Source organism: Lycorma delicatula, chromosome 1 (genome assembly GCF_047948215.1).
Source record: "Lycorma delicatula isolate Av1 chromosome 1, ASM4794821v1, whole genome shotgun sequence".
Classification (NCBI taxonomy): Eukaryota; Metazoa; Arthropoda; class Insecta; order Hemiptera; family Fulgoridae; genus Lycorma; species Lycorma delicatula.
The window spans coordinates 326,913,851-326,937,514 of NC_134455.1; the positions used below are offsets into that span (position 1 = coordinate 326,913,851).

At 28.6% G+C, this 23,664-nt stretch overlaps 1 protein-coding gene across 1 annotated transcript in view; it reads left to right on the forward strand.

Annotated features, from left to right (window-relative positions):
* The window catches only part of trus (programmed cell death 2 like trus), a 38,592-nt gene extending 15,863 nt beyond the window's left edge, over positions 1 to 22,729 (forward strand). The window contains exons 3-6 of the mRNA XM_075382082.1: positions 1,047 to 1,290; positions 5,838 to 6,005; positions 9,066 to 9,349; positions 16,431 to 22,729. Coding sequence (XP_075238197.1) covers positions 1,047 to 1,290; positions 5,838 to 6,005; positions 9,066 to 9,349; positions 16,431 to 16,701 — 967 coding nt within the window. The 3' untranslated portion in view covers positions 16,702 to 22,729. The remainder of the gene's footprint in view (positions 1 to 1,046; positions 1,291 to 5,837; positions 6,006 to 9,065; positions 9,350 to 16,430) is intronic.
* The last annotated feature ends 935 nt before the right edge of the window (positions 22,730 to 23,664 follow it).

The window sequence follows — 23,664 nt, forward strand, 5'->3', positions numbered from 1 at the left end:
TAATATTAAGCAATAGCCATTTAGAATTTGTCACGTTAGGTGGTGTACAATCAATCATCTTTGTCAGATCTACTTCATCTCAGGCCATTAACAGTCTCAGCCTTGGTTTTGTAAACATTATGTTTCAGGTATTTTCAAAAGAAATCTACAGTAGAGATAGATCTGGAGATGTGACAGGCTACTCTGCTATTCCTTTATGACCTAACCAACAATCTGGAAGTTAAAATATGTTAGCTGCTGAACATAAATAACAAAACATTCCATGTTATTAAAACCCATTAGTTATTTAACTTAGTAAAGTTGTCCAACATTTTCCTGGATAGTAGATAGAATCCTATTGATAAGCAGTTTTGATAAAATTGTCATCTAAAATAAAAACCTATAAAATATGAAGACCAACAATTACTGCCCAAATGTTTTGTTTGTGAGGATGCTGTGTATGAATCTCTTTCAGTCATGCAAAAAAATTGCTTCACTTAATTGTTTATTTTTATTGTTTTGTATTTTTCTAGTAAGGAATTGACTATTAAAACAAGTTATGATTGTGATGACCCATTTTCATTAAAAACTAGTATTTTTTTTAAATTATTATTATTTAATCTTTATTTCTAAATTCAGTTATTTTTTTTATTCTTAATACAATTTCATGAATTTTGCCTACTTATTTAAATGACTTGTTTTCATGGTGTATTTTATCAGGCATAAAAATATATAAGAAAAAATTATATAATAATAATTAATTATAATAATATATAGAAAATTTGTTTTCCTGAATATTTTTTTGGAAGTAACCATGTTCAGTTGCATCTTAGATGTGTTGCATAACTTAAGAAAGAGGCATTATGATATGGTTTTGCTGTTTTGTTAAATTAGAATTTTTACAGAATTTTTTCCTAAGTTAAAATTCTTTGTTATTGTTACCACATTAATTTATTATATAATAAGTAATCAGTATAATAATGTAATAACCAAATAACTTTTATTATTATCAATAAAAATTACTAATAATATAATTTGTTTGTGTAATGGTATTTTTTTCTTAACAGCTGGGTTTGCCTAAGAGTACAAGTTTTGAGTGGATCAAGTGTAAGACCTGATGTGACGCAAACCCAGTCAACAAATGCAACTGAGTGGTGCGATGAAGCTGATAACTGGGAGGATGAACAGAATGGTAATATGATTGAAGTACTGAATAACCAGATACAAGAACCACAATCTTCAGATGAAGAAAATGATGTAACTTCTTGCATGGCTAATTTGAATGTGGATGAGAGAAATGCCAATCGAGAGGTAAGATAGAAATATTTTTATAAGTGGGAAAAACTGAATTATTTTCTATGTTAATTAATTAAATTAGTTGTCTTTCTTAGAAACACTTTTAAATAAATCATAAAAAAGTATTCATATTCATTGATTTATATGTTTTATTTCAAAAAATTAAAGGAAAATTAATGTAACACTTAGACATTAATCAAAACATGAAAATTCTATTCATTTTGAACTGTTTAGACAAGTTTAAAAATGACCAAAACTCTAATAAACATCAGTAGATATTTATTTCAATCATTGCCAGTACCTCATGTTCTAATATTTTCTAAATGCTTTTCTGCATCATTAATTGTTCAACTTTGTAAAATTGTATAAATTTCCTCGTAGGTTGTAATTTGATTTTCAAAGTAAATAACTTTGCTATCTGTAACATTTTCATTTAATTTATCTAATGATAAGTTATTTTCTGATATTTACTACCATAATTAACTTTCAAACTTAATTAATTAATTTAATTATGATAAGTTAATAACTGATAAGTATTATAATTATTATTAGTTAACTGTCAATGAAATAATTACCATAATTAATTTTCAAAAGATGTTAAAAAACTGATTTTTTTTATTTATTTGGCCCTTTTTATTTATTATTTTTTTATAAAAAAAAACAAAAAAACAATGTATTACAAGACTTTACAAAACTAAATCCAGAAAAATAGTAAATCCAATTGTGAAAGTATGCCAGACACCATAACACTTTACAAGATAACACAAAGATGAGACAAATGACAAGAAAAAAATATTTAAAATTTTACAAGATAACGCAAAAAATTATCTGGAGTATCTCTCAAATATTGGGTTTTTTCTTCATCTTCACATTCATCTACATGTGGAAATGAAAGTGACATTATTACAATAGACACACTGACCTCAGCATTATCTTATTATCTCATTGTTTAAACAGGTAATTCCAGTACCTCAGGTAACACTGTATGTCTTTCAGTCTTAGTTCTGATGCTCATAAATTTAAAATAAAAATTTTGGCAATTGATCAAGGATAAATGAGATAGGTTTTCCAGATTTTTTTACTTCCAAAATGTACGTATAAAAAATGACTAATTGTATTAATACAAAAATAATTGTATCATTCATAAACTGACAAAATGATATGGTATTATTTATGAAAAAAAAATAATTTTTTTATATATATCTAAACTACAGGTGATTTTTTAGTCCTGTTACCCAATTGTTAATGTCTGGTAATTTTTTTCTAAGAAAGGGAAATTTTGTTATGTGACATGAAGTTGGTAGCGCTACTCAACCGGTATAGATATGGCAGTGTGAGTTGGTTCTCCTTGAGCTGTGTAAACTTTTGTGCCGTTTTCAGTCATATTACAAACAGAATGTCTTTTACCATAGAACGAGTTTTCATTCTTGAACAATATTTTGCTACGAAATCGTACGCGAGTGTAAAAGAATCATTTCAAATTAAATTTGTTGGTGTTCCTCCACCAGAAAAAATGTCAATTTCTAAGCTAGCAAACCGATTTCGAGAGACACGTAGTGTTTGCGACAGAAAACGTAGTGGTCGACCAACTCGCTTGACAGATGACATATTGCTGAAACCAGCAATACCGTTCTTGAAGTTCCAAGAGGGACACAAATTGGCGCACAATATTCCTGTATACTTCACCATTTTCTGTTCGAAGAATATGGGTCCGACTATACGATGACGAGATATCGCACACCACACACCAATTTTTTCAGGATGTAAACATTTGTCTTGTAAAGCGTTAGGATTTTCAACCGCCCAAATTCGACAGTTTTGACTGTTCACATAACCATCGAGATGGATCCAAGCTTCATCACTAAAGAACACTGTGTTTAAAAATTTGATTCCGTTATCATTTATGAGAGACCTAAACCAACAGCAATATTGCAATCGCTTGTTTAAATCTGCAGGCCGAAGCTCTTGGACTAATCTGCGTGATACAATTTCAATTTTTTAGCAGCTTTCCGAACACTCAAATATGACATACCGACTTACATGGAATGTTTTCGTCAACTTTTCCATGGAGAATTGAGTAATCTTGTTTTTACATTCTCTAAAACGTCATCTTTCAGCGAGTTGGTCGACCACTACGTTTTCTGTCGCAAACACTGCTTGTCTCTCGAAATCGGTTTGCTAGCCTAGAAATTGACATTTTTTCTGGCGGAAGAACATCAACAAATTTAATTTGAAATGATTCTTTTACACTCGCGTATGATTTCGTAGCAAAATATTGTTCAAGAATGAAAACTCGTTGTTCTATGGTAAAAGACATTCTGTTCGTAACACAACCAGAAACGGCACAAAAGTTTACACAGCTCAAGGAGAATCAACTCACACTGCCGTATCTATACCGGTTGAGTAGCGCTACCAACTTCATGTCACAAAGCAAAATTTCCCTTTCTTAGAAAAGAATTACCAGACATTAACAATTGGGTAACAGGACTAAAAATCACTCCGTATTATATAAAGAGGAAGAGGGGTTTTTTTTTTTCAGAATAAACGATAAAACTACCCGATCTACTGCTACTAAATTTTTACCCACGTTTCTTGGCATAACTGAGAAGGTTTTTAGATATATTTCAACTAAGATAAAAATATATATACACACACACACACATATATGTAGTAGTGGAGATTTGACGATTGAAGCACAAACCTTAATGAATTGAATTAATGAACTATGAACAGGGCTTGAACTGAATGATTCAAAACAATCAAATGAATAATATTACATAATAATAGAATTAAATTTACATTAAATCATATAATCTATCTCTATCTATACTATTATATAAAAAGGAAGAGGAATTTTTTTTTTGGGATAAACTAAAAAACTTCCTGATCTATGGCTACAAAATTTTTACCCATATTAGATAAATATTAATATAAAAATGGATAAATATTTAAAAACCATTTTCGTGGTTTATTAATTCTTTTTTTTTTAAGGGGTGCGAAGCCACATGATGCTGTGGCTCAACCACCACAGCCACTGCCACTGTTACTGTATGTGTGACTGGCTGCACCCGGCTCTGGCTACTTGACTAATAAACATAAAATAAAAAGATTGGTCATTATGGGAAGTGCAAGTAATCATATAGCACGAGCGCAGCTGCGATGGGGAGCTGGTACATATAAATATATATAAATGTACCATATATATGTATATGTGTTCTCTCTATATATGCTCTCTCTCTAGAGAGAGAGAGAGCATACATGAAAGAATAAATTACTAATGGTAATTCTTTATCACGTTAAAAAATTCAAATTAATTTTAAACATAATCATAATTTTTACAACTATTAGAAATAATATAGTTTATATATACTTTTAGTGTTCTAAATAAAAAATAATTTAAGTTGTTTGGATGGATTCATATGTTGTGTGTTTTTTTTTTAATCTATAATACAAGATTTTACAACAACAAAAAAATCAGAAAAATAGTAAATCCAGTTATGAAATTGTGCCAGATACCACAACACTACAAGATAACACAAAGATAAGACAGGAATAAATGAGAATAACAATGAGATAACAAGATAATGTTGAAGTCAGTGTGTATTGTTAAAATACTTTCATTTTCACATGAAGACGAATGTGAACATGTCTTTGTGTTATGAAACTACAGAAATATGCAAAAACATTCAAGAAGAGTGACTGGATCTGTTCCTCGAAAATCAATCAGCCTACTAATTGCTTAACAGATATTTTCACAGAGCCATTTTTAATTCTATTTATTTTTCTTCACACTCAACATATTTGTACAACTATTATGCAGTAGATCAAAATTGAAATTCTTATTAAATGTAAACAGTCTAGAAATTTATAAAAAAATATCACTGAAGATGGGCTTAGGCGTGAAAAGTTATAATAAAGTAAAAAAGTAAAGATAAGAGTGTTTCTCTAATTCTGTTGCTTTGTGGAAGCAGAATAAAATTTATATTGTGTGTATATATATATATATATATATATATATATTACGTACAGAGGGAAAAAAATAGACTATAAAAAATTTTAAATAAATTAATATATATATATATATATATTCTACTTTATTGAAATTAATCTTTTAAAGGTTCATATTATTCCTCTGTGCTGTTAAATTTTATTAATATAAACCAACTAATACAGAATATTGAGATAAGAGTTATACAAACATTACACCATGTGCATGGTTTATTTTAATACCACAGTATTTTGTTAATTTTTTAATATCTTTAATTTTTTTAATATCTTTTTTATATCTTTTTATTTTATGTGCAATTAATAGAATGAATTCAGTCGTGACTGAGGATGCGGGATCCTGTGAAAATACTGTCATGATAAAACTAAGGTAAGATATCTCTTATCTCAGTATTCTGTATTAGGTGGTTTATGTTAGTAGAATTTAAATATATATATATATTATACCATATAATATATATTTTATTGTACAGAATTGTAGTGTACAGAAATAAGAATCTTATCTGTTCATAAATCAAAATATAAAATCTAAAAATTTTGTATCGCATCATTTTTAGATGGGCAGTTTGTCTGGTGCTCAAGGAGGTGCTATGGGAAGATTGTTATCTCCTACTGCTACTGCTGAAATTGAAGGAGATGAAAGTGAGGTTGTTACAATAGATACACCACCATCTGCTCAAGTCAATATTATTTCATTGTTTGAACAGGCGACTCCAGTACCTCAGGTAGTATTCTGTATGGCTGGGAAAAAAAAATTAAAATAATATATAGTAGTTGCATGTTCTCAAATATGTAACTAGTTTACGTTGATTTATTTACTTTATTTTTATTTTAATAAATAAATAGTATAGATTTTTTTTTGTAATTTATAATTAATAATAACATAAATTAAACTTTTATTGATTTATTTATATATATATTTTGTCAGCAGTAAAACAGAAGTTAATAATGCTTTCATTGGTGCTACAACTAAATGGTTGTAAATGAAATGATTAATTTCATTTCAGAAAACTTATCTACTGTCTACCATATTTTTTTCTTCAGTTTATCTTACAAGTAGAAAGATTTGAAAATTTACTTGACATTTTTGCATGTCCCATTGAGATAAATTGTTTAATTTCTGTTTCATAAAAATCAGTGCAGACATTATAGTGTTATCAGGACAAACAAAAAACCCAAACACAATACCCTGCTGACATAGTTGGATTAAAATTGAACCTAATGTAAAATTAACTGTAGTAGTCTCTTATAGAAAAACTTCTGAAAATAACAGTAGTGATGAAGAATAACCATGGTATGGTCTGGAAAATAACCTTGTACATGTAGGACCTGATTAGCTGTTTGTTTGCCATTTAGAAGTAACCTCACTTTTCATTAATTTCTTATCTATCTACATTTTTTATTTAGATGAAGTAGAAAAACAAACTATTCATGACAGTTTAATTAATTTAATTGTGCTGAAAATTCTTTTGAATTTGAACTAAAAAAAAATTGAAATTTATGTGGAAAAATTAATATTTAAGGTCTGTAGAATTTATAAAAACAAATTATTTTACTATTCTACTGACCTCCATAGAGAAAACATCTTTGTCTTTTATCTAGGAACTTCGAGGCTTGACATTTTTCATGTGCTACAAAATTCATCTTCGTAACTAATTTTTCAGCTTGCCTGCAAAAATTGTAAAATAACAAAATTAGAGTTTCCATTAGCCTATTAAATTTAATTTACACAAGTGTAATTGCTTATTTGTAGAATTGAATTTTATTTGAGGTACCTGAGAAATGAGGCTTTGTCATAAGATAATCATTACATTTTTGCATAAAAAGTTTTAATCAGAATTCTTTAGAGAGTATTTGAGGCTTTTGGAAAGCTCATCAAAATATTTAAGAGAGAGGAAGGAAAAAAGTTAAATATTGTAACTTTTTAAACTTTTATTTCATAACCTACTAGCCTATGAAATTACTTGAAGTTTTACTGTAATTGTTTTTTGATAGCATTTTATAATCCATTCTTTTTGGTTCATTATTGAAGTTTCAGTTATTGTATTAGAGATTACATTATGCTAAAATGATCCAGTAGACCCTAAATTAATGGCCCTAATAATAAATCCATTTAACCCTAAAATAATAAAAAAAATAATCCTAAGTAGGATTTTTAATTAGTTTTTAAAATGTACAAAATAATAATTTTTTTTGTATCCTGCATTAAAGTTATGAAGTCAGAATCAACTGATTTTCAATTTTAGCATTCATCAGGTATAGATAATAACAGGTTTTTTAATTACTTTATGAGGTAAGAATATTGTTTTTCTTTTTTTCTTCTTAGTATTGATGATGCTAACTGCATACGTTGTAATAAAATATATTATGACCAAATACATTTTTTATAACAGATGTTTATGTTAAAATTATGATTTCATTTATTATTTTTTTATGATAACTTCCCCTCATGATCTCAAAAACTGGTTGTTAGGAATACAGTATGGAAATTTTGTTGTGCATGAAAAATCCAAAGGCTGACCAGGATTCAAAGTGGACTTTCAAATAAGACTAAGATGCTACCACTCTACCATCAAATTTTCCATATAAGACTTTTTAATCACATTTATTTAGATATTCAGCTCATCAATTCAATCATTTAGGTGAAAATGTCCTTCCTTTTATGCTTAATTATGTTCGGATATTAACAGATCAAAGGATTTATTTGGTATGTCAAAGAACAAAGAATAAATAACAAAATTGGGGAAAGATTTGTTATTCAAGATGACTTAACATGTTGAACAACACATCAGGTCTGCATCAGGTTTGGCCAGGAGCTTGGTGATGATACCTAAGCTGAAATGATATGCTAGATCCAACAAGTTTTTGGTGACAGTGCTCTGGGAGGTACAACATAATGATAATGTTTTCCCCTTTGGAACATTCTTTTTATAGACAGGATGACTCTTGTTATTGATAAGAACCTTTTATTGTTATGATAGAACTTTCAGTTCTAATTAGGACTTAATTAGAATCCAAGAACAGAGTTGTTAGAAGTATTGAATAGTTACTGAGCATTGAAATATTACTGGTTTGGGCAGGCATCCAATTACCAGCCTCATGTATGGGAGCACTAATCATCACCACTCTGATATATGTACACAATAAAAAAACTGATTATATTGTGACTCAAAAGCTGATAATTAAATCTATCAATCAACCATAATAAAAGTAATAATTACAATAATCACTTCTTTTTGTAAAATAAAATGTGATAACATTTACAAAGAAAAAACCAGAAGATTGTTTAAAACATATGAGGATGTACAGAAATAAAAAATGAAAATATCTGATGTGGTTGAGTACATTACAAAAACAAATAAATATAAAATAATATATTAAAAGACATATGAAAATTGTAGAAGTAGACATTAATGTTAACAAATAATATTTTTTTTTTTTTTTTTTATAAAAATGTTATATTTATTAATTTAAAAATAAACTCACTTAATATACTTTACATTCTGATTGTTAGAAGTTGTTTGTTTAAATTATCAGAAAAGGTATTAAAAGGTTTTTCAAATAGAAAAGCCATTTTAAATAATACCTTAAGATTTTATTTAGAAATTACTTCTTTTTTTTTAATTTACTGAACGGCTAGACTGACTGTAAGAGCGCATCAAAATTGTTATAGTATTCTAAAATTACTATAGTAATTTAAAATTTAAAACTTTCACTGATGAATATAACTACTTTTATGACATCTTAATTTATCCCACAAATTTCATTCCCAGATATTTTTTCAGATACCATCATCTAACTTGTATTTTGCTCCTTACTTCGTAAGTGTCGGTGAAGAGGAACAATGTTTATCTAACAGTCCAACAAATGCAGAACATGTACGAGAATTGCTTCAAGGTTATCAACAATGGGGAATTGATGATCAGACTTTGTCTAATCAAACAAGCAGCAATTCTGTTGGTGATTTAGGAGGTGGTGAAAATTATGAGAGGAGTATTCCAGCACATGGGGATAAAATGTTCCATAGTTTCTTGTCTAGGATTCAAGTCAATCCAGGGCAGATATTGAGGTATGTTTCCAGTCAATTCTATTCTCTTAATAATTATCCCCCTTTTCGTGGATGGCAGAACTTCTCTGTCCACAGTGAATAATCAATTTTATAATAAATGTTATTTCTTTAGACCAAATAGAATTAATATAATTAAATAACTTATTATTTGTAAGACACTATATTAAACATAAAAGCTAACAGCATTTTATGTTTTATGCTAGTTCAGCATAAAATGTTGAACTTTATCATTGGATTAGAAATGTTTTACTTTTATTATCATGTACAGAATTTTATAAGTACTGTGTTTGTAAGTTTGTTCCTCACTGTTCAATGTTGAGATATAGAACTACTACATTATTAGCATTTATATTAATATCATGTATTGAAAAAAATTGGAACACTGAATTTTTCATAAAATTTCATATTGTTTAAATATTCTCATTAGGAAAAAAATCAAACTTCTCTGAAACTACTTTTTCTAACATTTTTTTGTCTTTTAACTAATATAAAATAAATACCAGTTGCTATAGGCACAGTCAAGAATTAATACAGAATTTCATACACAAAACAAAATTTCATCTCTTTATTTTTTTCATAAATATATGCTGAGGTTCTGTTTTGAGTCTTTCTAATTATTGTAATCATACTACTTTATAACAGTTTATACTGTTTTATGAGATAATTATACTTTGAGACTAGAATACTGAGCTCTGAAATATTGAAAAATGTTTATGTTGCAGCTATTTACTACTTGAGAATGCTTATTGCTTAGCATAATGTAAATTATTTTTTCCTCTCAGTATTCCAAGATGTTATTTTCTATTAAAAAATTTTTTTTACTTATGTTTTATGCCATCAATATCTATAGTTACAAATGTCATTAGCAACCAGTGAAACTGTACCCATTGATGTTTAACTTAAGTCATCTATAGGAACCAGTTTACTAAACCTGGCTTAAAATGGCTTTGGTCATTGTTTTTAATCATACTTTGCACCTTTCAGTTTCCACAATTCTATTTCCTGAATCACAATGAAGATGATGCTAAACCATCAGCTGTAAGAGATCAGTTAACCATCTTACCCTAGACCTAATTTTCTAATTTTTTTATATATATTTTTTTTTAAATAATAGTTAAAAAAATATTATAAATTAAAAAACCGATTAATTACATTTTTTACTGTTTTAAGTAAGTAAAAAATAGTTAAATTTTATTGTTCATAAAGTTGATAAAATCAAACATTATCATAAAAGTATCACACTAAATGTAGTGCAGGAGAACTATATTCTAGTGCTAACATCGTGCTTTTCAAAATCTTATCATATCCATATGTAATTTTTGGTTTTAGCATGTTAGCAACATTATTATGCAGTAGAACAAATACTGTTATATTTAGTAGACATTTTTTGAAATATATATAACAGAATTCTTTTCTTATCATAAAAAAGGTTGTTCATTAGCTGCAATTGGATGTAGACCAGTAGTTACTAGAAAAGTAAATGAACTGATTAAGCACACAAAGTGCACCAAAAATATTGTTTGGCATGGAAGGTAACTTCTACAACATTAAATCCATAGTGAGTATGTTAAGATCTTTTTTTTCTTTTCCTGTTTTAGCCTCCGGTAACTACCGTTTAGATAATTCTTCAGAGGAAGAATGAGAGTGATATGTACGAGTGTAAATGAAGTGTAGTCTTGTACATTCTCAGTTCGACCATTCCTGAGATGTGTGGTTAATTGAAACCCAACCACCAAAGAACACCGGTATCCACGATCTGGTATTCAAATCCGTGTAAAAATAACTGGCTTTACTAGGACTTGAACGCTGGAACTCTCGACTTCCAAATCAGCTGATTTGGGAAGACGCATTAACCACTAGACCAACCCGGTGGGTTGAGTATGTTAAGATCTGTATTGTTGATACATCACCTTGTGACCAAAAAGAAAACATGATACAGAAAAAGGATAACAATCAATTTGATTCTTGAATAAAATACCCAATACTGGTAACTGATGGAAACTTTTCTCACTGTTCAGTTAGGGCAGTAGAGCATTTCCTACCACTCTTTTTTTGTGTACCTTTGTATAAAAAAAAATTATTCATATACATCTTGTACTGTCATATAAGCAGATTACAAGGAATTTCTGTTTTATTTAGATCCATTATAAAATTGTGGATATGATACGTAAGGAAAAAGTTCTTACTTATTTCTGAATAAGGGTTTTAGAGTTTTATCCACTACTTTCTTTTCATTTCTCACTTTTTCATGAAAAAGAATATTTAGATAATATTAAAAACTTTAGATAATAATCTAGGAAAGGATGATAATTATTTTTCAGCAACAACCGATTAATCTTGAATTGTGGAAACTCTAGTAAGGTAATGTTATTATAACAAAGCTATTTAATATTGAACTCTAGTACTATGATATTAACAGAAGGAAAAGTATTATCAAATATTTTGACTTCTTTTAAAGTTAAATAATTCCAGGTTATGGGAACTGTTTGGAAATTGTTTGTGTAGAGCAAGAATAAGATTATCAGTTATCCGCCTAGCAAAATGAACACGCAATACTAAGTTCTTACATGTGTCACAGCACAGATGCAGCAACTTGTCTTGTCATCACACGTGTTCATACAAAATTCTCAATGGCCACTGTAAAAGGATGGTTGCACTATCCTCCCCCAGTTAAGCAAGTCAGTCGTGATTATCCTACGAACAGATGGATACAATTGCTAATGATATCTTACATACTCTGTGATAATCTGATTTGAAAATATTATTATTATGTTACTTTTTTATTTGATGAAATTAAAGCACTAGTGTTGGCACATGTATCTCTAAAGGAACTTTTCTCTTATATGTATACTTATTTACGTACTTTACTTGAATTAATTTGGTTTAGTTTAGTCAACATAAAATATAAATTACATGGGTAAATGATGTAATAGAGATAACAACAACCGACAAAACATTGTCAGTTAAAAATCCTGTAACATTCTGTACTCTATTGAAATCAGGATTTAGAGTCAAATTCTTTTTCCTGCTAAAATACAAAAAGTTGCAGATTCTGAGTTCATTAATATTAAATTTACTGCCAGAGTTGTAAACATTGCTTTGAAATTGTTTTAAACCAAATCATGAAAACCTCATTATTGAACCAGCACCTTAGTACTAAACAGTCTTAGAAAACAGACCTAAGGATTATTTAGTTGAAAAGTTATAGGGATGAAATGCCTAAAGAAAATTATGTAATTTTTTTTATAGGCAGTACTAATAAAAAAGCAGTTGAGGCATATTTCTAAGTGAGCTTAAGAATAGCAAAAAAGAGCTCATACAATCGATGAAGAGCTGTTGTTGCATATTACAAAAGATATCTTAACTTGTATGTTGAATGAATCGTCAGCTAAACAGTTGACAATACCACTGTCAAATGATAATGTGCTCCGCAGAATTGAAAGCATGGCATTAAATGTTAAAAAGAACTTAATACCTCAAGTCAAAAAAGTGATTTTTTTTCACCATACAACTCAGTTAAAGCATAGATGTAAGAAATTTTTGGTCAACTTATCGTTTACGTGCAATGTCTATTTCAAAGTGCAATTAAAGAGGATTATTTATTTTGCAATGAGCTATCAAACACAAACTACTGTCATTGAAATATTTAAAAAAATAAGAAGCTGGATGATGTGTTCTGAAAATGGACTGGACTGGACTGGAAGCATATTGGTATCTGTTCTGATAGTGTTCAAGTTGTAACAGGAAAACTTAGAGGTGTTACCACAAAGTAAAATTGGATTCTGAAATTTTATCCTCACTCATTGCAGCATCCATAGGAGAAGCTTCAGCAGTATAATGGATATCTGAACAATTTAAACATGTTCTCTAGGAGGCCATCAAGATGAGTCAATTTTATTAAATCTCTGGCTTTAAACTTTTGTTATTTTCAAAACTGTGTTCCGAAAGAGGAGTGACCACATTCAGTTACTACTATACAGAGGTGAAATGGCTTTCTAAAGGAAAAATATTAAGCAGGATATTTGACCTACATTCAGAGATGAGATGTTCCTAATGGATATGATTTTGAACTGTGTGATCAATTGAGAGACAAACTGTGGATCACAACACTAGCCTACTTATCAGATATTTTCAATTTCCTCATGATTTAAATTTTAGTTTATAAGGTGAAGGTTTCCTCAATGACTTAAATTTAAATTTACAAGGTGAAATAACAAAACAATTTTCAATAGATAATAAAACAAAGGCATTTATCAAAAATTGTCAGATGATGAATAATATTTTTTTGAATGAAAACCTGCAGCCTTTTTCAAATCTGGAAAATTTTATGACAGTACTACTAACATAAAATACCACTGTCTAATCCTCGCTGAAACAATTGAAGAATATTTTAAAGAAGACTGTTCCGAGTTTCTTTGAATACAACACTATTTCCTGGATATCATCTTTGAAACTCTAAAAATGAAATAGAATATTTGATAAAGTTATCTTGTGATTAAGGTTTGAAAATGGAATTTACTAAATTCCAGTTCAAAAATGGAAAAAATAAATTTTACAGTAGACTGAACTTGACCCAAATTTGCACTTAAAATTAAATTCAATAAACCAGATATTTCTTCGCTTGTTTCAAGCATGCAGCACCATCCTTCTCACTGAACTTTTAGCCTTCAAGAATATTGTATAATCAGTAATATAAATAAATGTAAATGTTACATTTCTTTGTTAAGTAAATAATTTTTTTGTAAAAAATGATTCAGAAATTTGTAATAAATAAAAAAAATTGTAATTCATGATTTTTTCATAAAATAAATAAATACTTTCAAATATGATTGTAATTTTTTATTGCTTTACCATTCTGAGGTATAAATATATTTTTTGAATCATATTCTAAGATATAATTCTATCGCAATTGTAATGGCATATTACATATTTAATAATTCAGTAATATGCTACTGATTTGAAATTCACATTAGTGATAAGTAAAAAAAAGTTTGAGAACCACTGTACTAGAAGTTCCTAATAAGTTTGAATCCAATATATATTTTCATGAACGGTAATTAACTGTTATCAGATGTGGAATTTTTCTCGTACTTCAGTGCAGAATGTATTACTATTGAAATTTGTTGAACAAATTTAATCACTTCAGTTCATTAAAACTGAAATTAAATATTTCTTGTATTCAAATTATGAGGATCAGTATTTTGGTGAATTAATTCAACCTCATAATAAAACTACACATTTCCACTACCATTGGACATTGTCTACAGCTTAGTTTGAATACTCAAATTATAATGAAAACTATCATCCTAATTTCTATTGCAACTTGATACTTTTATTAACATTAAATTCAAGGGTTCTATTACTACTACTACAAAGTAGAAAGTATTTATAAAATAATTCCAGAAGTACCCAACTTCACCAGAAGTGGTAATATTCTATATATAGCATCACTCTATGAGTGATGCTATATATAGTTCCTAGAAATATATATATGGTAAATACAAATTTTGCAATTTTCATTTTGTGCTCAAATTAATTTAGAAAAATACCAATTCCCATAATTTGAATACAGGAAATACTTAACTTCAGTTTTAATTAATTGAAGCAAGGCTAATTAAAATAATATAGCAAGGGATCCAAGACTTCTTCTCTTCATCATTGAAGTTTTTATGATATTCTTGAAAAATAAAATAAATTATTTTAATTTTTGTTTTTATTTGGGGGCTTGAGGAACTTAAGAGTTCCTCAAGAGTTTGGGCACAGCTCAAAATTTCAGTACTATGACATTTTTTGGTTTATAAGAAACCCTTAAAACATACTCTAACCCTTAAAACATTTTATTAAGAAAAAATGTAATATTCCAAGTTTTCAGTTTTGAATTAAAGAAAGCTATTAAGAAAGCCCTTGAGGGGATGAGGTCTATACCTCTTGGACAACATTTTTTTTTTTTCAAAACGTAGAAAATTTTTTAACAATAATGGTTCTAATTCTGCATTAAATTTTTATTATTTCAAGTTGGCTAGGGATCATTAGCTCTTCAGAGCGAGAGAGGGGTGAAAAAAAGAAAAAGACATGAATCTCTTCTTTACTTATATTATTTTTAATTTTTTTGATGGTAGAAAAATTTTTAAATAAAAAGGTTTCATTTTTACAATACTTCATGTTTTGTAAATTTAGGGATAGAAGAGGCCTGTGGAGGAGGGCTGAAATACTTTGATACTATTTTCTTTTTGGGATGGAACAAGTTAAAAATAAAATATAATAATATAAATATCAGTTATATTATCTGAGTTGAGTGAATGTGCACAGATTCATTGCAATAAAACTGCTACATAATTTTATATAATTATGTTTCTTTTAGAAACAGTAAAAGTGATGAATGGAAAAATATTTTATTTTTACTAGTCTCAAAGAAAATATTAAAGATATTGTCATCAAAATTACAAAACTCACTTTTTTCACTGCTGATAAGTGACTTTTGTACATCGCAATTGTTAGATTTTGGGTAAGTAGTAACAAAGTAGCACAGAATTAGCAACATATAGGAGGAATCTGTGTAAAAAATTGACTTGAAAAAGATTAAAAAAATCATGAGTTAGTTCTCAGATATCTTATGAGAAGTACTCAGATCCATGTACTCTGTAACTTTGTATACCTGGATATTATAAGGTGTGAGTATGAATAAGTAGTGTAAAAACTAGATGCTTTGTGTGTACAATGTCTGATCTAAAATAATTTTTTTTTTTTTATTCATTTTTTCATGTGAATAATAAAAGTATTATTATTATCCTTCATTAAATGATGTGCGAGAGACAAATCACGGTACTACAATAAAAAAAACTGTTCCAAAACCATGAACATGATTACAGAATAATCAAAATAGGTTATTCATGAAGATATATTTGAATATTTTTTTACAGATATGTTAACCTAAAAATTAATTATGAAACCTTATTCATTATAATCTATTGTACATAAGAAGTATACTGCTGAAACATTTACTTACTTATGTTGCTATTAATAAAAGCATGATTCTACTAAAAGATGATATTACTAACGTACTGTTTTTTGTTTGGCTCAGATATTGCTGGGAAGGAGGAAAACCACTTTTTCTTTATCCACCTAATGATCTACCATCTCGCTGTCAGCATTGCCAAGGAGAGCTTATATTTGAACTTCAGATATTACCTACTATTATTCCACGACTTCGACTTATTTCTCATACAAATGCAGATCCAGCTGGACACTTGGAGTTTGGCTCTGTGTTCCTTTTATCTTGTCGGCGTAGTTGTTGGAATTTGGGAGATTCATTCAGAGAAGAACATCTTGTAGTGCAAACAGAAAAAATTTAATCAATGGCTTTCATTTTCTGAAATATTAAGTTAATAGATTAATTTTCAAGAGCCATTCTAATTAACTATAATTTTTTTAAACTTTATTTAACTCCACTTGTAGAATTAAATAAAAGTTCTGATTATTAGATAATTAAAATGTTTACAAATGTAAAGCTTTTAATCTAAAGTATCCGTAAACTCTCTTTCAGCACAAAACTTTACTTAATTCATTTAATTTTTCACATATTAAATTCATATCATACTACTCATACTAATAGTGTTTTATTATTATTATTATTATTATTTATTGTAGTGTTTTTGAAAAAGTATGTATTATTCAGTAATCTTAAGTACAGTATTAGACATTTTTATAAGACTGAATTTGTGCTGTTCTGCTAAAGGAAAAGTTGAAGGCACACAATTCCAAAATTTATTTATTCCTTTTTCACTTTGTAATCTAAGAAATATATTTAATATTTATTATTGTACAATTACCACATCTAACATATTAAAATAATGAACCAAATCCATTTAAGTACAATTTCCTTACATATCTGAACTGAAAATTTAAATTAGACTACAATGTTTACATCTTCTGTGAGCTTTAAGTTAAAAATACTAAAATAAGGTTTCATGTATTATTGCATTGAAGGTATATTAGAAGTTATGCTTAAATGATGGAAAAAATTTCTTTTGTATCAAAATATTTTTCAGATTGAACTTAACAGAAAATGCATTTTTTGAGGTTTGAGGTTTTATGATTTGATTATATTTTTGAGGTTTGAGATCGTATGATTCACACTAGGACCCAACACCAAATCTGGACACAGCAGGCTAATAACCACCATATAAACTAGCCAGTCATTATCTCTTCATATATTCTAATCTTTGTTTTCACAAACTTCTCAAGCTTGTCTTAAAACCTCTCCACTCACTCCTGTAATAACCAGCTATCATCTGCTTTTCAACAGTTTCCAAATGTCATACCAAATCTCAAAATCTTCTATTCTTTGTTTTTTTGTGGCTTCCCTGATTGCACTGCTATAAAAATTTACACCAAGGTAATTTTAAAGATTTTTTTTTCTAATTACTTAATATATACTTGATGTCAACAAAATTCTTTTCTGTATAAAAGATCCTCTAGCTTGAGCATAACTGCATTTGATATTTTTTTTATTAAGTCCATTCACTCTTATTGTGTAAATAACTGATTTCTTGTATCTTCTGAGTATATTATGCTCTCCTATTTCATCATTATACTTTCACTTGCATTACATTACCTTTGTTTTGTTTTTGTTTGAATTTATCCGTAGCAGTGAATCTATACCATTCATTATTACCTCTAACTTCCTCCCAGTTGCAGCCAGGATAAAAATATAATCAGGAAATTGTATTTTTTGCCCATGGACTATATCTCTGCTTCTATTTTTTTTTTAATCGTTTTATTTCTTCTTCCATGTACAACTTATAGACTAAAGGAAGAGGCTAACACCACCTTGGCTTACTCCTCTCTGTACTATAGCCTTACCGCATTTTCTATTATTACAGCTACCTGATTCTTGTAAGGATTACAATGATTTCTTTCTATGTCTGGTTTTCCTTTTTTTCTTAAAAAGTTTAAATGTTATTCCATTCTGCATTATCAAATGCGATAAACTCAGCTTAATTATTCTTTAATCTACCTCTAAAATTACTCTAAAAATTAAAATTGCTTCTTATGTTACCATATTACTACTGAAAACAAGCTATTCATTGTCTTTTGTTTCACTCATTAATAGATTATTCTGATTTTATAATTTTGAAGCATATGAATTTAAGTTTATAGTATGGCAGTTCTTAAATTAACCTCCTTCTACTTTCTTTGGTGTGATAAACATGTGTTTATTGAAACCTGAATGTATTTTTCCAATATTATAAATTTTGCAAACAAATTTGTACTGTCATACTTGTTTCACACATCATTTTAATTCAGACGGTATACCATTAATTCCTACTGCTTTCTTGTTTAAATTTTTCCAAGCTATATTGAATTCGGGTAGTAGTATAGTCACCTTTTAAATTGTCTAGCATAAGTGCCTATGCAGTTTCCTACCTTTATCAATTTTAACAATTTAAATGATGTACAGTTACATCCATTTAATTCTAAAATACAATTGTGTGTTTGAAACAATTTTGTATTCATCTATTAATTCTAAAATATATTTTCATATACAAAGGACTTTATTATTACCTTCTAGGTCCTCTCTCCTGCCTTAATTATTATCCATTTTATTTCTAACTGAATCTATTTTTATAGTATCTTATAATCTTTTAAAATTTTAACTTGTCGTCCTCTTGTAGTCATTCCTACCTTTTGCTCTCATTTTCATTATTGTTATTCTTAATTATTTGATAACTGACTTTATAAAAACATTTGTAAAACTCAACTTGAAAATTTACTAGAAAAAACTCATGTTTCAAGCATTTAAAAATTTGTGTGTTGAATTTATATATATTCTTTGTGTAAAAATTTGTACATCTTTACCAACCAATAAACTTTTCTGGAAGGTGGCTTTATCAGTAAACTTACTGGTCTACTTTTTTCTAATGACTTCACAAAAGCACAGATTGCTAAAATGCCTGTCTGATAATATCAGGCCTCCTAATCCTTACACTGTAATACAATCACCATTACCAGTCATCTCTTACCAACATTTTATATAATGCTATTAAATAAAATCTTTCATTTAAATGAATTGAAAATATTGACAGATTGTATTTAATGTTAGCATCCAACTCCTGCCTAAACCAAATAATTCATGGATGGTTTTTTTGATTTAGTGTCTGTGATATTACATAAATTTCCTGACTGTTCAATCAAGTGTGATATTCCATGACATTGTCATATTATGACAACCTTATTCTTTTTATAATTGTGCTTGGTCATCAGTTTTGTATAACCACTGTACTAGATTGATGTAGTAAATGTACCATGATTGAGTAAACAAATGGATTATTACAGAAATTAGATCAAAGCCTTACACTCGTTACTATAAAATTCCAAGCTGAAAATTTATGATTTATCATCAGAATATAACCCAGAGATAAATTATGTAATACATAACTTGCTTTGTTTTTTGTATCCTACTACTCTCACTGTTTCCAACAATTTCTAAATTAATTATACTTTGATTTATTCAGTTAAAGTATTATTTACAATAAAAATAAATAACTCTCTCTCCTTGGAGACTCTTATTTTGTAATTTACTACAATTTCTGTAAAATTAATGATTAAACAGTGAATCACTTCCTTATTATGTAGGTAAGACATCACAAAATGCAGATCTCCTTTCATTAGTTATTTAGCTGAGACCGATATGTCATGTATGATGTCATATATGTATGTTTGATCAGAAACTTTGTTTAATATTCATTTGTTTATAAAAGTAAGTTTTTATGTTGCTACATTCAAAGTGATGCCTCCATCTAATTAAACACCCTTATATCAATATTTTATCCAATCATAAAAATATTTCAGGAATGCACTTTTCAATATAACCTTCAGTTTGCTCAGCAATCTTTGTTCAGTATTTTCAATGATTGCAAAATACTGGGTACCAGAAAAAGAATTCAGCGGTTTTAGATTAAATGTACTTATTACATTTAGAATTACAAATGTATGTGTTTTTACTACATGAAAGTATAAAGTATAGTACCTTTAGAGATATGTTTAGTAGACCACTAGCATTACAAACTGAATGTTTTGGACGTCATTGGAAAGACAGTCAAATTCTTTTTGTGTTTTGGCATTTGCTTTAGGCCTACCTGGTTAGCATCCTTTCAAGACACTTCCAGTTTCCAAAAACTGTTCACTACTTATGTATGTTTATGTCAATCGGAGAATTTCTACGATAAACTCACAGATAATTTCTTTGTACGACAGTTGATTTTGTTTCAGTGAACAAGTATACCCACTTGCTTTCTCTTGTGCCAATGCCATGGTACTGAAGCCCAAGATCATAACATAACAGCATATTGACAGAGAATGTGCAAACTAATACTTAATTGTTGTTACTATAAGATTATGCGTAAAACACTATTAAGCACTGCAAAATAAATAATATATTCGTTCTTGAAACCCTGGAGTTCTTTTTTAGACACTCAGTATTGTTCTTTTATAATTTTTTTGTTTTCAGTTGTAGAAAACTATATTTTTTTCAAAAATTCTCAAACAATCAAGGGTATATTATAGTGGTATAATCATCTCCTTGAATTGATTGCCCTTCCATAAAGTTGGTCAATCATTATGAATTTTTACATAATTCATGATCTTTATTGAATGTGCACATAAGAGCATTTAGAGATGAAAATTTGAAAACACAATACTTTAATCTTTAAGAAAACATTAGGAACTTTAACTTTCATCAAATCTACAGTACACTAGTTATGATCTCCATTGAAGCAATGTTTGGTCCTTAGTGACCCTTTTGTAAATTTTCATTACAGCATTGATTCTCATTTATTGCACAAAATTCCATACAAACTCATTGATCCTGTGGTATTTCAAAATACTGAGCATGACAACTTGTTCTCTTGGCTGTTTAAACCTACATCTGATTAATAGACAGATATCAAGGGCAGGCTTACCAACATCATAAAAAATCAGTTTTTAAACTGGAAATTTCTAACCATAGAAATCAAAATATATTTAAAAACATTTAGAACAAACCTAACCTTTTTGTTTTGCCATGTATTGACAGCAGCTCATAAATGTTTTTAATATGAACTCAGTGTTATGATAGTTTGACATGATTTTATAGTAGTAGCTGCGGGTAACCCGCAGCTTCGCTTGCGGTGAACCTTTAAACAAAATACACGAGCAACTATCTCATGTCGATCAGTGGCTTTTTGCCCGGGCATTAGCTCTTTAGTTACATCCTGCCACGAAGGATTACAGGTAAAAGTTACAAAGAGGTCGGGCCTGCCGTAAGTTCGTACATAAGTGAAAGTGTCTTCAGTGTATTCGTGCAGATAACGGGGACTGTTCACAAAGAGTAGAAGGCAGTATAACCATCTTGCCTATGTTGTTAGATCTAATATTACCATCTGTGCTAGTCACATCTTGTAGATGAATGTAATTTTCAGCTTGTAATTTCGTCTGGTTTATAGAAATATAACGAAGGCGTTCGCTCTCTACTTTAATATACATATCTACCAAGAATTGATGAAACAGTTGCCTTGACCGCGAAAGGAGATTGAAGTCCTGCTCTCAAAGCATCATGTGATACGCATAAAAATCCACGCAGGAAACGTTTTTATTGGGAACTGGCTGTCTTGTTGTTAGATTCATGACTGGAATATTGAAATGATATCCTAGCTCACCTTTACTGAAAATTAACGGGTACTGCAAAGCATCATAAAATTTATGAGTATCGGCTACATGTTTCAGCGCATTATCATGTGCCCGTAACACTATGTCGTGTGGAGAGCATGGGTCACCAGTAACCAAAACAGCAACTTCATTGATCATCGGCGCATTATAACGCCTCTCATGTTCGCCACATGGAGTCCGATCAGCATGAATGACCACTATGTAATTATCTGGAGGCTAGTTTTCTATTGCACTTTTAAAGGTATTTACCAAAAAATTGTGGCTGTGTAACATTCGTTGAATTTTCAATACTGTATCTCTTTTGATTCCTTCAATATACTGGCAACGATGGTTTACTTCATTTTCTTCATCACCCATAAAATACACCTGCAAAAATTTATGCTGATAAGTTGAAAAAAAAAAAATTTAATTTGCTTTTTAAATTTACCGATTACACTTAGTTCAATTTTTCATGATTAGAGAAACAAGAATATTTGTTATGTCCATGAAAGTTCAATTTTAACCACTAACTCATTTGGGTGAGCATCAGAGTTCTACCTTGTAGCACCTCTACGTGAAGCCTGACTGCTCCTAGACCTTCCAATATTCTTATTTATCTCTCTTTATATCATTAAAATTTTCCACTTATTATATTAATATTTAGTTTACCATATTTATTATCCTAGAAACAATCATATTTTATTAAAAAGTGTTTAGTGAAATAGAAAAAAATTGAAACATTTTTTATTTATCCTTTTTTTTATGTCATTATTAGGGGAAAACTTCCCTTCTGAAATAATGAAGTGAATTAGATTATCTCAATTAAAATTTTTAATCTTACCGACCTTCCAAATTTAACTTTTGTTAAACTGTTCAGAAATTCTACCAAAATAATATAAATTACATTAATATTTATTAATATCAGTTATACATATTAATGCTATTGTATTTCCCTTTAATTCACCTTTTGAATGGTTTTTAGAAAAAAAATCAATACAGAAAAGTTATCAGAAAAATAGTTATACATTATGCAGTAAATTTGATTGCAGTAGAAATAGTTCATGACACTCGATGAATTACATAACATACGAAACTTAGATTAACAATTTGAAAACTTTTAATTCAATTCAGTAATGTAAATTTCATATTGAAAACATCAGCTAACTAATGTTACTACCATTGACTAAGCGATTGAGAAACAATTCACTTTTAAATTCAATTCTCTTGAGTTAATGTTTGGAAATTTACATGTAGAGCTGTAAGTTTTTTGTCAACTACACAAACTTAGTGGATTTAAAATTTGTTACAAATTGAAAAATTTTGCCTCTTACAGAATACAAATAATGCATGAAGCTGTAGAAGCACTTATTTTCTTTACGGACTCTTTTTATTATTTATTAATTACACACACCAGACATGTTTAACAACAGAAAATGATAATTTTATACAAAAGTTTAATTCACTACATATTAATTTTAGCAGAAGTTTAATTCAGCATAATCTTGATAGGCTAATAAATCATGCACATCTAAATATAATAAAATTCACCTTATAAACTGAACAGTTCTGAAATTTAAACAGTTCAAATTCAATTAAATATATTTTGCATTCAATGTTTGTCACATGAAAAC